This window comes from Rattus rattus, chromosome 15, assembly GCF_011064425.1.
Source record: "Rattus rattus isolate New Zealand chromosome 15, Rrattus_CSIRO_v1, whole genome shotgun sequence".
In the NCBI taxonomy this organism is placed as follows: Eukaryota; Metazoa; Chordata; class Mammalia; order Rodentia; family Muridae; genus Rattus; species Rattus rattus.
This window is the reverse complement of record NC_046168.1, coordinates 52142523-52156669: the sequence shown is the minus strand read 5'-3', so window position 1 is coordinate 52156669 and position 14147 is coordinate 52142523. Positions and strand designations below refer to the sequence as shown.

Here is a 14147-nt window from a genome sequence, read left to right as displayed (position 1 = left end):
CCATACTTCTTCCCCTACGGCGTGTGTGTGGGCGGGGACGGTGGGTCTGACTAGTCACTGAATATAGAGTTTTGCCAACATTTCGAATTGTTCCTTTGTTTGGGTGTCCTGGGCAGAGGAGTTAGGCGAGAGGTTGGCTTTGCTCTGTGTGACTGGTGAGACGTGGGACCAGCAGTTGCTCCTCAGGCAAGTCTGTCTTCACGAAGTTCTCTGGAAGCCATTTTCCGTAAGCCACTGGCCCTCTGATGCCGACCCAGGCTAACACTGGTTACTTCTGGGAAGTTTTCTTAGAAACACAATTTCCTGGGATACAGCCCCAAACCTGAGAGCATTGAGGTGGTTTCTGACGCAGACCCCAGCGACTTGAGATGACTTGTCCAGTATAATGTCCAGATGTCGTAATGGCAGTTCTCGTGTAACATTCAACATTTAACTCTGGATACTTTCCAGCCCTGTTTCTTACCTCTTAATTATGCTGCAGACTAGTGTGAGCTAAGACTCTCAGGTCATACTGACTGTGGTCATCTCCTTGCAGCCTTCAAGAGGTGACCCGTAGGCTGTGGGCTGGGGTCTTCTGGAGGCAAACACAAGCTCTGGGAGCAGCTCCATGGGCAACCAGGTCAGGCCCAGGCTCTGTAGAAAATATGTGGGTCCTGGAGCCTTTGACTGTGGAGCCGCCAGTTACTGTGCAGAGGCAGAAGCTGACTGCTCTTTTGAAAGGAAGCTGGTTCTCTTTTCATTTTCCCCTGTTGTTCCTTTCTTTCTTTCTAACTCAACTTGTATATAATTGCATCCTGACCTGACTGCTCCTCCCCCACACGTATCTCACGTCTCCCATCTGCGTCATGCTTCTCCTTCCTCCCTGCCGGTCCTCTTCCAACGTTGATGACTTTCCGGTTTGTTTTGGTGACCATTTAGTTTACATCGGGGCCATCTGTGTTAGCGTATGATTAGAACTGTCCATCGAAGCCTGCTTGGGGTCACCACTGGGTCCACAGCTGAAGGCAGTGACTTCCCTTCTCCCTGTCTATAGCAAATAGCTCAGCAGTGAGGGGTAAGGCTCCCTGAGCTCCACTGAGGGACCCATTCCGGTGCAGACCCAGGGCAGGCATCTGCAACCATGACCAACACCACGAGCTTCATTCACCACGATTCGCTGGAAAGAGAACCCTCTCTGATTAAGCATTTGTGGTTATAAACATAAATATTTAGAAGGTAGCTCGCTGTGTTGTCGGTTTAGCTAAATAGCAATGTTGAGTTCCCGCTGTGGCCTTCCGTTCCCCCCCTGCCATGATGGGTTTTTGACCAGGCTTCAGTACCCAGCGTGGATTCCCTCCTATGGTATGGGGCAGTAAATCAAAAGCAGTTGGTCACCCCTAACAGAAGCGTCACTGTTCCACAAGTATCACAGTTGTCACAGTTCGTAAGATTCACAAACTTACAGCCAATGCCTTTTGCCTCCAGCCACCTGCACAGCGTCTTTCTCTTGCCTCTCGTCTGTGGGTCCTGGCGTGTGTTTACTCGGAGTTACTGTTGTAGGAGCCAGAAAACTTATAAGGCCATGGTGGGGTGCTTAAAGGAAGTTAGTAAGTAGTCCATGGATAATGTGGTAGTCGATTCCGTGAGTGGAAAGGTTCAAGCAGGGAGGAGTAGGAAACATGGGGAAGATTAATCCAAACAAAGGGGATTTTTTAAAAGTCATCTGAGAACCTAAAACTTTAAGGCAAACATTAAAAATTAAATTTTATATGTTTTAAATGAATCCGACTCGCTCAGTCCCAAGACTGCGGAGTGGACTTGGTTACCGCACTGTTCCATGAGCACATTGTGCCGTCTTCTCACCATCTCTTCCCCAGAATTCACTCTCCCCCCGTCTCTTGCCTTGTAGTTTGGGGCCGAGTTCCGAAGGTTCTCCTTGGACCGCCACAAGCCTGGGAAGTTTGAAGATTTCTACCAGCTGGTGGTACACACCCACCACATCTCCAACACCGAAGTGACCATTGGCTATGCTGATGTACACGGGGACCTGCTGCCCATCAACAATGACGACAACTTCTGCAAGGCTGTCTCAAGCGCGAACCCCTTGCTTCGAGTCTTCATCCAGAAGCGAGGTAGGGGGAAGCTGTGCGCTCCGCTCCCGTAGCAGTCACTTAAGGAAAAGAGTAGAACTTTTAACTGTTGGTGTGAGACACTGAGATTCAGTTCTCTGGCTTTTCGTAGTAGACTTTAAAATTAATTCTCAGAGCAATGCTGATTTGTTTAAAGGTCTTAAAAGTAGCCACACTGCCTTTTTCACCTTAAATAGCGCTGACCTCTGCCCTATAAAGATGTAAGAAGAATAATGCAGATGCTTTCAGTCTTTTATGAAGAGTTAATAATGCTGGTATTTTGGGTATTTTGACTAGAGGCAAGTAAATTCAGTAACAAAGAGGCATTTGTCATCCTAAGAACTAAACTTGAGGGCCCTAGTTCAGTGTGTACTTTTCACATCTTTGTAAGACTAGGGAAAATATTAACTTTAAATTTGGTTAACTTTAACTTCTAAAATCCTACCATTGTTGTAAGCAACCGATGTTTTGTCTTGAAATAGCTTACGTAGGTATAGGTTGGTGGCTAAAGTCAGGAGGGGTTGGAGCGGGGGCAGCCTGGTCTCCTATGAACTCACCCGGCCTTCCTCTCAGAAATGCACTTCAGGTTTTTTCCCTCTCATCTAAGCTAGGCAGAGCCTTGTCATTTAAGAACATGTTAAAGGAAAGAGCTAGCTGCAAGGGAAGCTTAGAAGTAGAAAAAAGAGCACTTTTATAATCAGTTTACTAATCATTACCCTTTGCCTGGGACGGACCTACTTTGAACATCGTGAGCACTGCTGTGTGCAGTGTGAGCGATCTGAGGAACCAGTAGAGAACCCCAGTAAAGCCATGCTCCAGAAAGCCATCAGCTGATAAGGCCTTGGCATAGGTGTGTTTTCCCAGCATCCTTTGGTGTTACCTCGTTTTCTTCCTTGCTCTGCCCCGAGTGGCAGCATGGCACTTACAAGTCTGGCCTTTTAGTGTGAGGTCATCTGTCATGTGACTTCAGATCCTTCTCGTGGCTTTTCACAGAAAGACCCAGGGTGAGCCGCTGTCATGGGCTGAGTGAGGGCATGAAGAGCCAAGGTGGGAAGCTGGCCATGAGACTCAGAACTGTTGGCCAGGCCTGTGTCTGTTCCCTGCACCTTAGTGTCGTTGTTTGCAAAGTGGGGGTGACACGGCACTGCTCGAGTTACTGAGCATAACACAGAGCATGCCAAAGGACTGTCTGTGGCCTGTTGATTTGTGCTATTCTTATTTGTGGTCGTGGGTGATGGAGGAGACACTGACCTCACTTTAGTCCAGTTCTCTGGTGCAAAATGAGAACACACTAGCATCTGTTCCATAGCAAAACCTGGGTGTTACTGATGCTGCAGAGTTGAATCCATCCCTCGTAGTGATTAGGAGACACTGGATCAGGACTCTCATGCTCCCTGCAGCCTACAGTGCCCTCTTATCTCTTCTCTGTCCTCTGTGGTAGCCACAGCTGGTCCTGGTGCAAACCCCTGCATCCCACTACCCCCTCCTGGAACTCTGCTCAGACAGGTCAGTTTCAATCTGCTCTAATCGGTTCATGGTTTCCGCTGCTCGTCTGTCCTCTTCTTCTCCCTGGATGTTAACCTACTACAGATTCTTAGAGTGGCTTGTGATTCATCTCCACCAGACTACAGGGATCCCAGGGCTGGTTCTTGGCTATGCCACAGTGACCACAGCTCAGAGCCTCACTCACAGGGACAGGCAGACGGTGAAGGCTCTGGAGAGTTGGCGCCCATGCACGTGGGCCTTGTTACCCGTCCTGAAAGAAGCTAATGTTTTCTGGCTGTGGGGTGGGGGCTCTGAAGTCCCAGTAGAAGCAGGCTGTCTTGAGAGCCCCTTAGCATGGAGCTGCTGAACCTGGAGTGGGCGGGAGCTCGGGTCTGCATGTTCTAGGTGGGGCTGCGTCAGCCTCGCCCACAGTTCAGGTGGCTTCCCTCCTTCAGCATGTGGAGGCCCAGTCTCCCTGTCCGTATTATTTCTTTTTCCTCCTCATTAGTCTTCCTCTGCTGTGAGAAGCAGCGTGGTACTCACGAGGCTGGCTTTTTCAGAGTGAGTTCATCTGTCAAATGAACCCAGGTCCTTCTTGTAGGCCCCACCATCCTTTCTGAGGTGGGAAAGTGACATCTGCTTCCTGGATTGCTGTGCAATGCCCACATCTACGAACTCTCAGCCAGGGCCCGTGTGTCCTGTCCTGGCCTCTCATCACACCTCTGGATCGCTCAGAGCCGTCTTTTCACTCTCCTGTGGAGTTCTGGAGTAACTGTGTGGGGGAAGGGTCTAGGCATCTGTACGTGTGTGGACGGCTGGACACCTTTGTCTGCAGGACAGTCTTGTCAGCCCATAACCATGAAGATCAAGTGTCCATTGGTCTGGAGAGGCCAGTTCTTACTGTACCCTCGTCATGGTGCTACCACAGCCCTGCCCAGTGAGGCCCAGGTCACTTCCTGGTGTGTGTGTGTGTGTGTGTGTGTGTGTGTGTGTGTGTGTGTGTGACTCTCTCCTGTGCACTTCTGGTTGTTGCATGGGAGTGCCCCTGGAGGCTAGAATAGAGTATCACATCCCCAGAGGCTAGACTTACAGGTGACTGTGAACAGTGCAGTGTGGGTGCTGGGAAGGGCAGTAAATGCTCTAAACTGAGAGCCGCCATTCCAACCCTAGCTGACACGGGTTTTTAAGAAGAAACTATATGACCATCTTCATAAATGTATGAAGCCCCCAGCTCTGCTCAAAACATTCAGTCTGCCTCTTACAATAATAGTCTCTTGCCTCCAGACACACAAAGACATAACAATAAGGTGAAAAATGAAGTGTCCCTTTAACGAACCCTGCCAGCGGGCCTGGGTGGGGGTAAATCCCCACGTAAAGACAGTACTCAGTACCATTCACAACAGCCCATGTCTGTTTGCTAATATTTACTTGCAACCCTAAGTCAATTCTTAGGGTGGTTTTCTGGTCATTGGTGCACTTGACGTATACATTTCTGGCTGAGGACATACAGCAAAGCACCTCGCCTTGTCTGAGTTCCCGCCGGCATCTGTCTCTCGCACACTCTGTCCACTGACACCGTTGTCATTTTTGTGTTGCTTTCTTTTTTGTTGGTGATTTCCGTCTGTCCAGTGGCCTGGAGCCTAAGGCCTGAGTGCCCCCTAAGGTTCTCAGCCTAGGCTGTGGTGACCTGCCTCGTGGAGATGTTGTGTTAACAGACGTGTCCTTCAGGTCCACCGGCCATGAGCTCAGCAAGGTGGGATGCTAATTGGTTGTTGAAAGCATCATGGGGTTGGGGATTTAGCTCAGTGGTAGAGCGCTTTGCCTAGCAAGCGCAAGGCCCTGGGTTCAGTCCCCAGCTCCAAAGGAAAAAAAAAAAAAAAAAAAAAAAAAAAAAAAAAGAAAGCATCATGACTGGAGTCTCGTGAAACCCAAGCATATCTTTCTCCAGGGCTCATGGCCCTGGCTTCACTAACTCACATTGCTCTTAGTGACTTTCCAGAAAGAAAGAAAGAAAGAAAGAAAGAAAGAAAGAAAGAAAGAAAGAAAGAAAGAAAGAAAGAAAGAAAGAAAGAAAGAACCCCGAGTAATGAGAGTTTGGTGTGTGTGAAAAGTCCAGGATGAGAAGTTCATAGAGACAGACAGTAACAAAGTCCAGGATGAGAAGTTCATAGAGACAGTAACAAAGTAACAAAGTCCAGGATGAGAAGTTCATAGAGACAGTAACAAAGTAACAAAGTCCAGGATGAGACGTTCATAGAGACAGTAACAAAGTCCAGGATGAGACGTTCATAGAGACAGTAACAAAGTCCAGGATGAGAAGTTCATAGAGACAGTAACAAAGTAACAAAGTCCAGGATGAGAAGTTCATAGAGACAGTAACAAAGTCCAGGGTGAGAAGTTCATAGAGACGGTAACAAAGTCCAGGATGAGAAGTTCATAGAGACAGTAACAAAGTCCAGGGTGAGAAGTTCATAGAGACAGTAACAAAGTAACAAAGTCCAGGATGAGAAGTTCATAGAGACAGTAACAAAGTCCAGGGTAAGAAGTTCATAGAGACAGTAACAAAGTAACAAAGTCCAGGATGAGAAGTTCATAGAGACAGTAACAAAGTAACAGAGTCCAGGATGAGAAGTTCATAGAGACAGTAACAAAGTCCAGGATGAGAAGTTCATAGAGACAGTAACAAAGTCCAGGATGAGAAGTTCATAGAGACAGTAACAAAGTCCAGGGTGAGACGTTCATAGAGACAGTAACAAAGTCCAGGGTGAGAAGTTCATAGAGACAGTAACAAAGTCCAGGATGAGAAGTTCATAGAGACAGTAACAAAGTCCAGGATGAGAAGTTCATAGAGACAGTAACAAAGTCCAGGGTGAGACGTTCATAGAGACAGTAACAAAGTCCAGGATGAGACGTTCATAGAGACAGTAACAAAGTCCAGGGTGAGAAGTTCATAGAGACAGTAACAAAGTCCAGGATGAGACGTTCATAGAGACAGTAACAAAGTCCAGGATGAGACGTTCATAGAGACAGTAACAAAGTCCAGGGTGAGAAGTTCATAGAGACAGTAACAAAATCCAGCGTGAGAAGTTCATAGAGACAGTAACAAAGTCCAGGATGAGAAGTTCATAGAGACAGTAACAAAGTAACAAAGTCCAGGATGAGAAGTTCATAGAGACAGTAACAAAGTCCAGGGTGAGACGTTCATAGAGACAGTAACAAAGTCCAGGGTGAGAAGTTCATAGAGACAGTAACAAAGTAACAAAGTCCAGGATGAGAAGTTCATAGAGACAGTAACAAAGTAACAAAGTCCAGGATGAGAAGTTCATAGAGACAGTTACAAAGTAACAAAGTCCAGGATGAGAAGTTCATAGAGACAGTAACAAAGTAACAAAGTCCAGGATGAGAAGTTCATAGAGACAGTAACAAAGTCCAGGATGAGACGTTCATAGAGACAGTAACAAAGTAACAAAGTCCAGGATGAGAAGTTCATAGAGACAGTAACAAAGTCCAGGGTGAGAAGTTCATAGAGACGGTAACAAAGTCCAGGATGAGAAGTTCATAGAGACAGTAACAAAGTCCAGGGTGAGAAGTTCATAGAGACAGTAACAAAGTAACAAAGTCCAGGATGAGAAGTTCATAGAGACAGTAACAAAGTCCAGGGTGAGAAGTTCATAGAGACGGTAACAAAGTCCAGGATGAGAAGTTCATAGAGACAGTAACAAAGTCCAGGGTGAGAAGTTCATAGAGACAGACAAAGTAACAAAGTCCAGGATGAGAAGTTCATAGAGACAGTAACAAAGTCCAGGGTGAGAAGTTCATAGAGACAGTAACAAAGTCCAGGATGAGAAGTTCATAGAGACAGTAACAAAGTAACAGAGTCCAGGATGAGAAGTTCATAGAGACAGTAACAAAGTCCAGGATGAGAAGTTCATAGAGACAGTAACAAAGTCCAGGGTGAGAAGTTCATAGAGACAGTAACAAAGTCCAGGGTGAGACGTTCATAGAGACAGTAACAAAGTCCAGGATGAGAAGTTCATAGAGACAGTAACAAAGTCCAGGATGAGAAGTTCATAGAGACAGTAACAAAGTCCAGGGTGAGACGTTCATAGAGACAGTAACAAAGTCCAGGATGAGACGTTCATAGAGACAGTAACAAAGTCCAGGGTGAGAAGTTCATAGAGACAGTAACAAAGTCCAGGATGAGACGTTCATAGAGACAGTAACAAAGTCCAGGATGAGACATTCATAGAGACAGTAACAAAGTCCAGGGTGAGAAGTTCATAGAGACAGTAACAAAATCCAGCGTGAGAAGTTCATAGAGACAGTAACAAAGTCCAGGATGAGAAGTTCATAGAGACAGTAACAAAGTAACAAAGTCCAGGATGAGAAGTTCATAGAGACAGTAACAAAGTCCAGGGTGAGACGTTCATAGAGACAGTAACAAAGTCCAGGGTGAGAAGTTCATAGAGACAGTAACAAAGTAACAAAGTCCAGGATGAGAAGTTCATAGAGACAGTAACAAAGTCCAGGATGAGACGTTCATAGAGACAGGGTTCATAGAGACAGTAACAGAGCGGTCAGAATGCATGGCTTGCGTGCCTAGGTTGCAGCCCCGGTGAGCTTCAGTGGCTCATTTTCTTTTCGCTGCCTTCCCCTCTTACCCTCCCTAGCGGGTGCAGGAACACTGGGGACGCTGCTGGAAGTGAGGCCAGGAGGGATCCTCCTTGCGCCTCCTCCCATTTCTAGCAGAATAAACAGGAAGTACAAACACTAACATCATTACCACTAATTCATCAGGTCAGTCCTTCAAGCACCAGTGACGCCCATGATCTTGTCTACCTCCAGGCCCTGCCCAGGGCAAGGTGGGCTCCTGCCCCGGTTGGGGGGTGGGGGTTCCTAACATTAGCTGTTCTGGGCACTTCGGGTTCCTAGAATGAACAAAGCACAGTTAGCTGCAAATGCTTAGATGTATCCGAGGTTACGTTTGTCTGTGTCTTCATTTAATTGAGTTGCTGTGGAAAGTAAGGAGCGCTCTTCAAGGAAGTGGAGCGATTCCACTTTGGTTTCAGACTCTCCAAGAGTTTTAAGATAAGAACGCTGCTCAGAGTGTTTCCCCTGGATTCTTAGCGTAGGCTCTTGGTAGGAGGGTTCCTTCCCAGTGAGCAGCCTGAGCTCCCGGGTTACTCTCTCCTCAGAGGCTGCCTAGCGCTGCTTTTAAGGCACACTCTGCTCTCCGACCCCGCTGTGTTGTCCTGCCCCGGTGCGTACAGAGACAGGCATGGAGCTGGCTCTCAACTCTCTGCTGGACAGGCTCCGCTGTGCAGCACGTGAGCTTTGGGGCCATCCCGGTTCCCAGAAACCTGCGTGTTTGGGAGATTTCCTTTCTGTCTTTTTTTTTTTATGTTGGTTTTGTTTTGTTCTGTTTTGCTTTTTTTCAAAAGGCCAAAAAGGCTCTCGCTACACTACCGTGGGAACGTGGAGAAAACAACAGGCCTGCAGCCCCGGCTCAGAGTAGGCGTGGGGAGAATGTGCTGAGGCAGCTTGTGAAGGGCTGCGCACCAGAGGCACCCAGCACTCGGAACAGAGGAACGTGGCTGTCTGGGAGCCACTCGCAGCCACCCCGTAGGCCTCAGCTTGCCTGCCTCGTGTCCTTGTGCCCTTGCTGGCCAGCTTGTCTAGGATTAGCCTTCTCCAGCAGCCCCATCGGGGACCTGGTGTGCAAATGGTGAGATTTTCACACCTGCTCAGCTTTTCTTTCCCTCTGGTCTCGGCTTCTCTCACTCAGTCAGGCCTAGTGTTTATAATTTGACTTCTTGCTTTCGAAGTGCAATGCGTCAGAAATACACCTGACTGTGAAGTGCTCTATAAATTGTTGTTTTAAGACGTTTCTGTTTGTGACATATTTGTGTAGAGAAACTCGGGGCGGGGGGCGTGGAATAATCCCCTCCCCCAAGACAACATTCACCATTTGGCAGTGTTGTTCCAGACCTCGGATGTGCTAGCAATAAACAGGTCATTGTATCCATGCATGGAGATGGCCTTGGCCTGGCGCTGTATTTTTGTCTTTTTGCAGCTGTGGGTTGATGAGCATCCTCCTGTCACGATGAACCTAAATGCCACCAGCACCTTTGTGCCTGGTTTCCCCAGCCTTTCTTCATTCAGCTTAACAGAGCTGTCAAGCTCTTGGAATAAACGAATTCTTGCCGGGTTTATTAGATCAGCGAAGGTGTATAAGTCCATGCTCCTGTCCTCAGTAGGACTTCAGCATTGTATCTGAGGCACCTTTGAACATAGTTATGCCCTATGGAAACGCAGTCTTTAGATTTGTCTTCTCAGACACGATGGCGAAGACCAGTCTTCCTGCCAGAAGGACTGGGGCCACGCAGATGGTGGCCGTCCCCCGGCTGCTGCAAGCCCTGGGAACCTGCCTCCCGGGCGGGCACCTGGTGTTGACGTCCACGGATGCTCCTCTTGACCTCACCTTTGTCAGCCTGTAGCATCTAACCTCCTGTCACATGTCATCTGGCAGTGTGGATACCGCTCATGTGAGCAGCTCACATGATGGCCTAATTAGTTGGCTGTCACTTGACCAGTGTGTTAGAAAGGCAAATATCATCTTGTTTCTTCTCTCTGGCATCGGAATCACTCACTGGGTGGGTGGCAGTAAATAGGTATATATATATATATATATATATATATATATATATATATATATATATATATATATATAATATATATAAATTTAGGCTGATGATACCCTGGAGCCAAGGTGATGTGGATTTCAGAACAAAAACCATATAATAGATGGTCTAAGAGAGGGCTGTCCCCCTTACTTCCTGAGTAAGTTAGGGTCCTGTCATGGGACCTATTAGCGAGTTTACATGTAAGGAATTCTTCTAACAGCTACAGTGGCTGCTAGGTAACCTGCACCCTGTCTACACCACTAAGAGGCCACTCGGTAACTAGGATACTGCCCATGGGATCTTGTCTCGTGGTGATCCATCTCAGATGTGCAAGCTAGAGGGTTCACTCCTTCCCCAAAAGCTCACTGGCCTCTCCTAGGTTCTGTGGTGAGGACATCAAGTGTGACATCAGCCCTCTCAGCACGGGGGCCACGTGATAAATTACAATGGGCAGCGTGAGCCCAGCCATTGTGGGCATTGTCGAGAAAATCAAGCATGTGGTCATGCAGCTCTGGGGGCCACCACAGAGCAGATGGTTGAGTGGGGCCTCCTGAGAGGCCAGCAGAGGCTGCTTACACAGAGAAGTCCAACAGAGGTGGTAGGCAGAGCAGGCCTCCAGCTGGTAGCGGACATGCAGGCTATGCTACCCAAAAGTGTTCAGTGGGGGCTCCATAGCTACCCATGTGGTCTGACAGGACAGGGGTCCCCAATAGACCTGCCATGGGGCCCACTCTAAAAGGCAAATGGCCCTGCCTCCTTCTGATCCAAAAGATCAATGGATGAGCCAGTCTGGCGAGCTTTGGCGGAAACTCCTAGTGCCGGCAAAAGTTAAGTGACAGTTCAGCATGTCTCCTCCCTTCAGGTCCACGGCCACGAGCTCAGCAACGTGGGATGCTAATTGGTTGTAGAAAGCATTATGACTGGAGTCTCGTGAAACCCAAGCCTATCTTTCTCCAGGGGGTCATGGCCCTGGCTTCACTAACTCACATTGCTCTTAGTGACTTTCCAGAAAGAATGAGCTCGAGTAATGAGAGTTTGGTGTGTGTGGAAAGTCCAGGATGAGAAGTTCATAGAGACACTCCCAGCTGGCCTTTGCTCAGCCAAGGTCTTTGCTGTGACAGTGACCACAGGGGTTGGCTGGAGTCATTTGCTTCAGCACAGAGATTTTAGAAATGTGACCTCTGAAAAGTCATGGTAGTGTTTTGTCCCCTTTGACCCAGATGTAGGCTCCTAAGTCAGCCAGCTCAAACTTTATACCATAAAATCTAGAGCCCTCCACAAGAAAAGCTTCTAGTGTATAGGCCATCATCATCATTGTCGTCATCGTCATCAACATCACTGTAACCCACTGCCACTCCCTGCTCAGGTGTTTAGTCCACCGCCAGAGGCACTCTGGGAGACTTGTCATGCACTCTCCATTAAGCCATGACTCTGAGGGTTGGTCCAGTTAGCCACTCGGTTACAGGACGCCTTTTCTTATTAGGCACCTACTTTGTGCTCAGAGCTCTGCTGCCTCCTAGGGATGTAAGGTTAGGCTAAGGCTCCTGCCCTCGAGCGGAGTGGCCTGCAGCTTTCTCCAGATGACAGGTGCTGTGCTCAGAATAAGCAGGGCAAGCGCTGAAGGAAGGCCGGGTCAAAAGGCTACAGCGTGAGACCCGCCCAGGAGGCGTTGTGAGGAGGCAGTGCCCGTACCACTGGAAATGAACTGTGGGGTGAGAACAGGAGCCTCTGGGACAGGCACAAGGTCATGTAGGGTGTCAGGGAGGGAGTTGAGGTGCAGGTCGACTTAGGGGTGCCAGCAGAAGTTTGCACTGGGAAGACATGGTAGGAATGCTAGGAGCTGCACTCTCCATGAGTGCCTACAGACAGTAGGTGCTCACGAAGGAGCTGCTGCATGGGTTAAGGAGCTCTGGGGAAAAGCTCATCTTCACCGGAGGCTTCAGGGAGGCAGAATGTGAGGCCCCCACAACAGGTCAGTTGGAGGTCGGACCAGGGAGACTTGGCATTCAGATTGCCTTGAATTGGGACATCCGTGGCATGGTCACAGCAACTGCCCGAAGCTCGTGAACACAGCTCTCACTCTCCACCAGAGGCTGGAGCTCCATGTGCAGCTGTTGGGCTACCAAGCTCAGGAGCCATTTAGATACCAAGCTGCTGGTAGTTCTGAATCCAAAGCCAAAACGTTGCTGGGCTGAGACAGGTAGGTGCTGGCCCTAGTCAGTCCCTGGGGGAAGACCTGGACACTGGCCCCGTGTTGTATCCCAGTCTATTCAAAAGGCTTGCGGTGTCAGAAGATACCTTGTTCAGATAGATGGTAGCCATGGAGCTTGTCAGTCAGTGCAGGCAGCACAGCTGGGCTCACGAACAGTTCACCCTGCAGTCGGGACTCACCAGAGAGAAGGAGAGAGAGAGAGAGCTTGAGAAGCCACCTGGAGCAGGGACTGCCTCAGGCCATGGTTTCCGGTTCCTGCTGGAAACCACCTCCTTGGTACCTTTCCCCTTCTGGTGCTGAGCTTGTAGTGCCCAGGTGCTTACTTGCCCTTTCCCACTTTCCCTGTGTCCGGTTCCAGCCTGTCTCCTAGCATCGTGGGCAGCTTTCCCGTGTCATGTTCGGCCTAGCCGTGCTCACAGAAGTCTCCAGAGATGCTCCTGGACCCCAGCTAAGCCGACTTCTCGCTGTCTCTCTTTTCTCCTGTGCTCCCCTGCTCTTAAGTAACTGCAGGGGCACAGCTCAGTGGCCTCCATAGTTTACCGAGCACATCCCAGTTACACTCTCACTCAGCCCTCAGAACACCCCACCTCAGTCTCTCTGTCCCATCCATATTACTCCCGACTCACTCTCCCAAAGCACTGTCAACTCCCAGAGTCCCCCTCTGTAAGAATTCTGACGTCAGGGCCCCTCAGACTTCATTCCCTGGGAGGGCCCTTATGTGATCTGGGTTTTCCTCTGCTCTCAGCCCCAGGAGTCTTGGGACATAGCCTGTGGCCCAACTTCCCCATGACTCAGCACACAGAGGCCCCTAAGCCGTCACCTGAGAGCACACAGAGCCCTACTTTCTGCACGTTACGGTGAGGGGGTCGTTGCAGGCGTGATTCGCTTCTCTCGGTTCGGCGGAGTCCAGAGATACGAAAATTTCCACCATGAACACTTTTTCCAGAAACGCTCGGGAGAGTTGGATTTCCTCTTACGCAGCACTTTTCTCTTCCTGTTTTGCCCTTATCTCTGTACCTCCCACCTCCCCTGTGGGAAAGTGGGTCAGCATAGGGGTCACCACCTGTGTGCAAGGCTCCTCCTCCAGCCGCTCTACTGCAGTTAGCAAAGGCAGACAGAGGGCTGGGGTGAGGACGCCCACTGAAATCAAGCTGCTTATTTGGTTGTCGTTTTTCCGTGGCAGCGAACCAGGGTGTGTGTGCTCACCCTGCCCATGTCCAGCCACACGTTCCGGTTCCCACATGGAGCTGGCTACACGGATCCATGTGAGGACTGAGGTAGACTTTGGGAAATGATGAAGGCTAGTAGTGACATTGATCTGCTTTTTATAAAATATGTTATGAGTTTATCATAGCCATTTTGAGATACACGTTCCAGTGGCAATCAGCGTTGTCCACACTGTTAGATGGGCATCACTGCCGTCCACCTCAGAACTTTCCAGTCGTTGGTACATCAGGGTACAGATTACTGTAAAACATCTTTTATCTTTGATGTCTGTCGGTGGCCTTGTTGGATATTCCAGATCAAAGGCAAGGAATTATATTTTCTTTTTCAAAAAGCAAATCACTGGAGAGATAATTGTCCCATGCTAAAATGTGTTCCTCAAGACCTCGGGCCGCCTTTCCCACTGTCTTATCCCTGACTCCTGTGCACAGGTAC

General features: G+C 48.9%; 1 protein-coding gene across 1 annotated transcript in view; it reads left to right on the top strand.

Annotated features, from left to right (window-relative positions):
• The window catches only part of Pard6g (par-6 family cell polarity regulator gamma), a 69267-nt gene that overhangs the window by 28263 nt on the left and 26857 nt on the right, over positions 1-14147 (top strand). The window contains exon 2 of the mRNA XM_032885341.1: positions 1889-2111. Within this exon, the coding sequence (XP_032741232.1) occupies positions 1889-2111 (223 nt within the window). The remainder of the gene's footprint in view (positions 1-1888; positions 2112-14147) is intronic.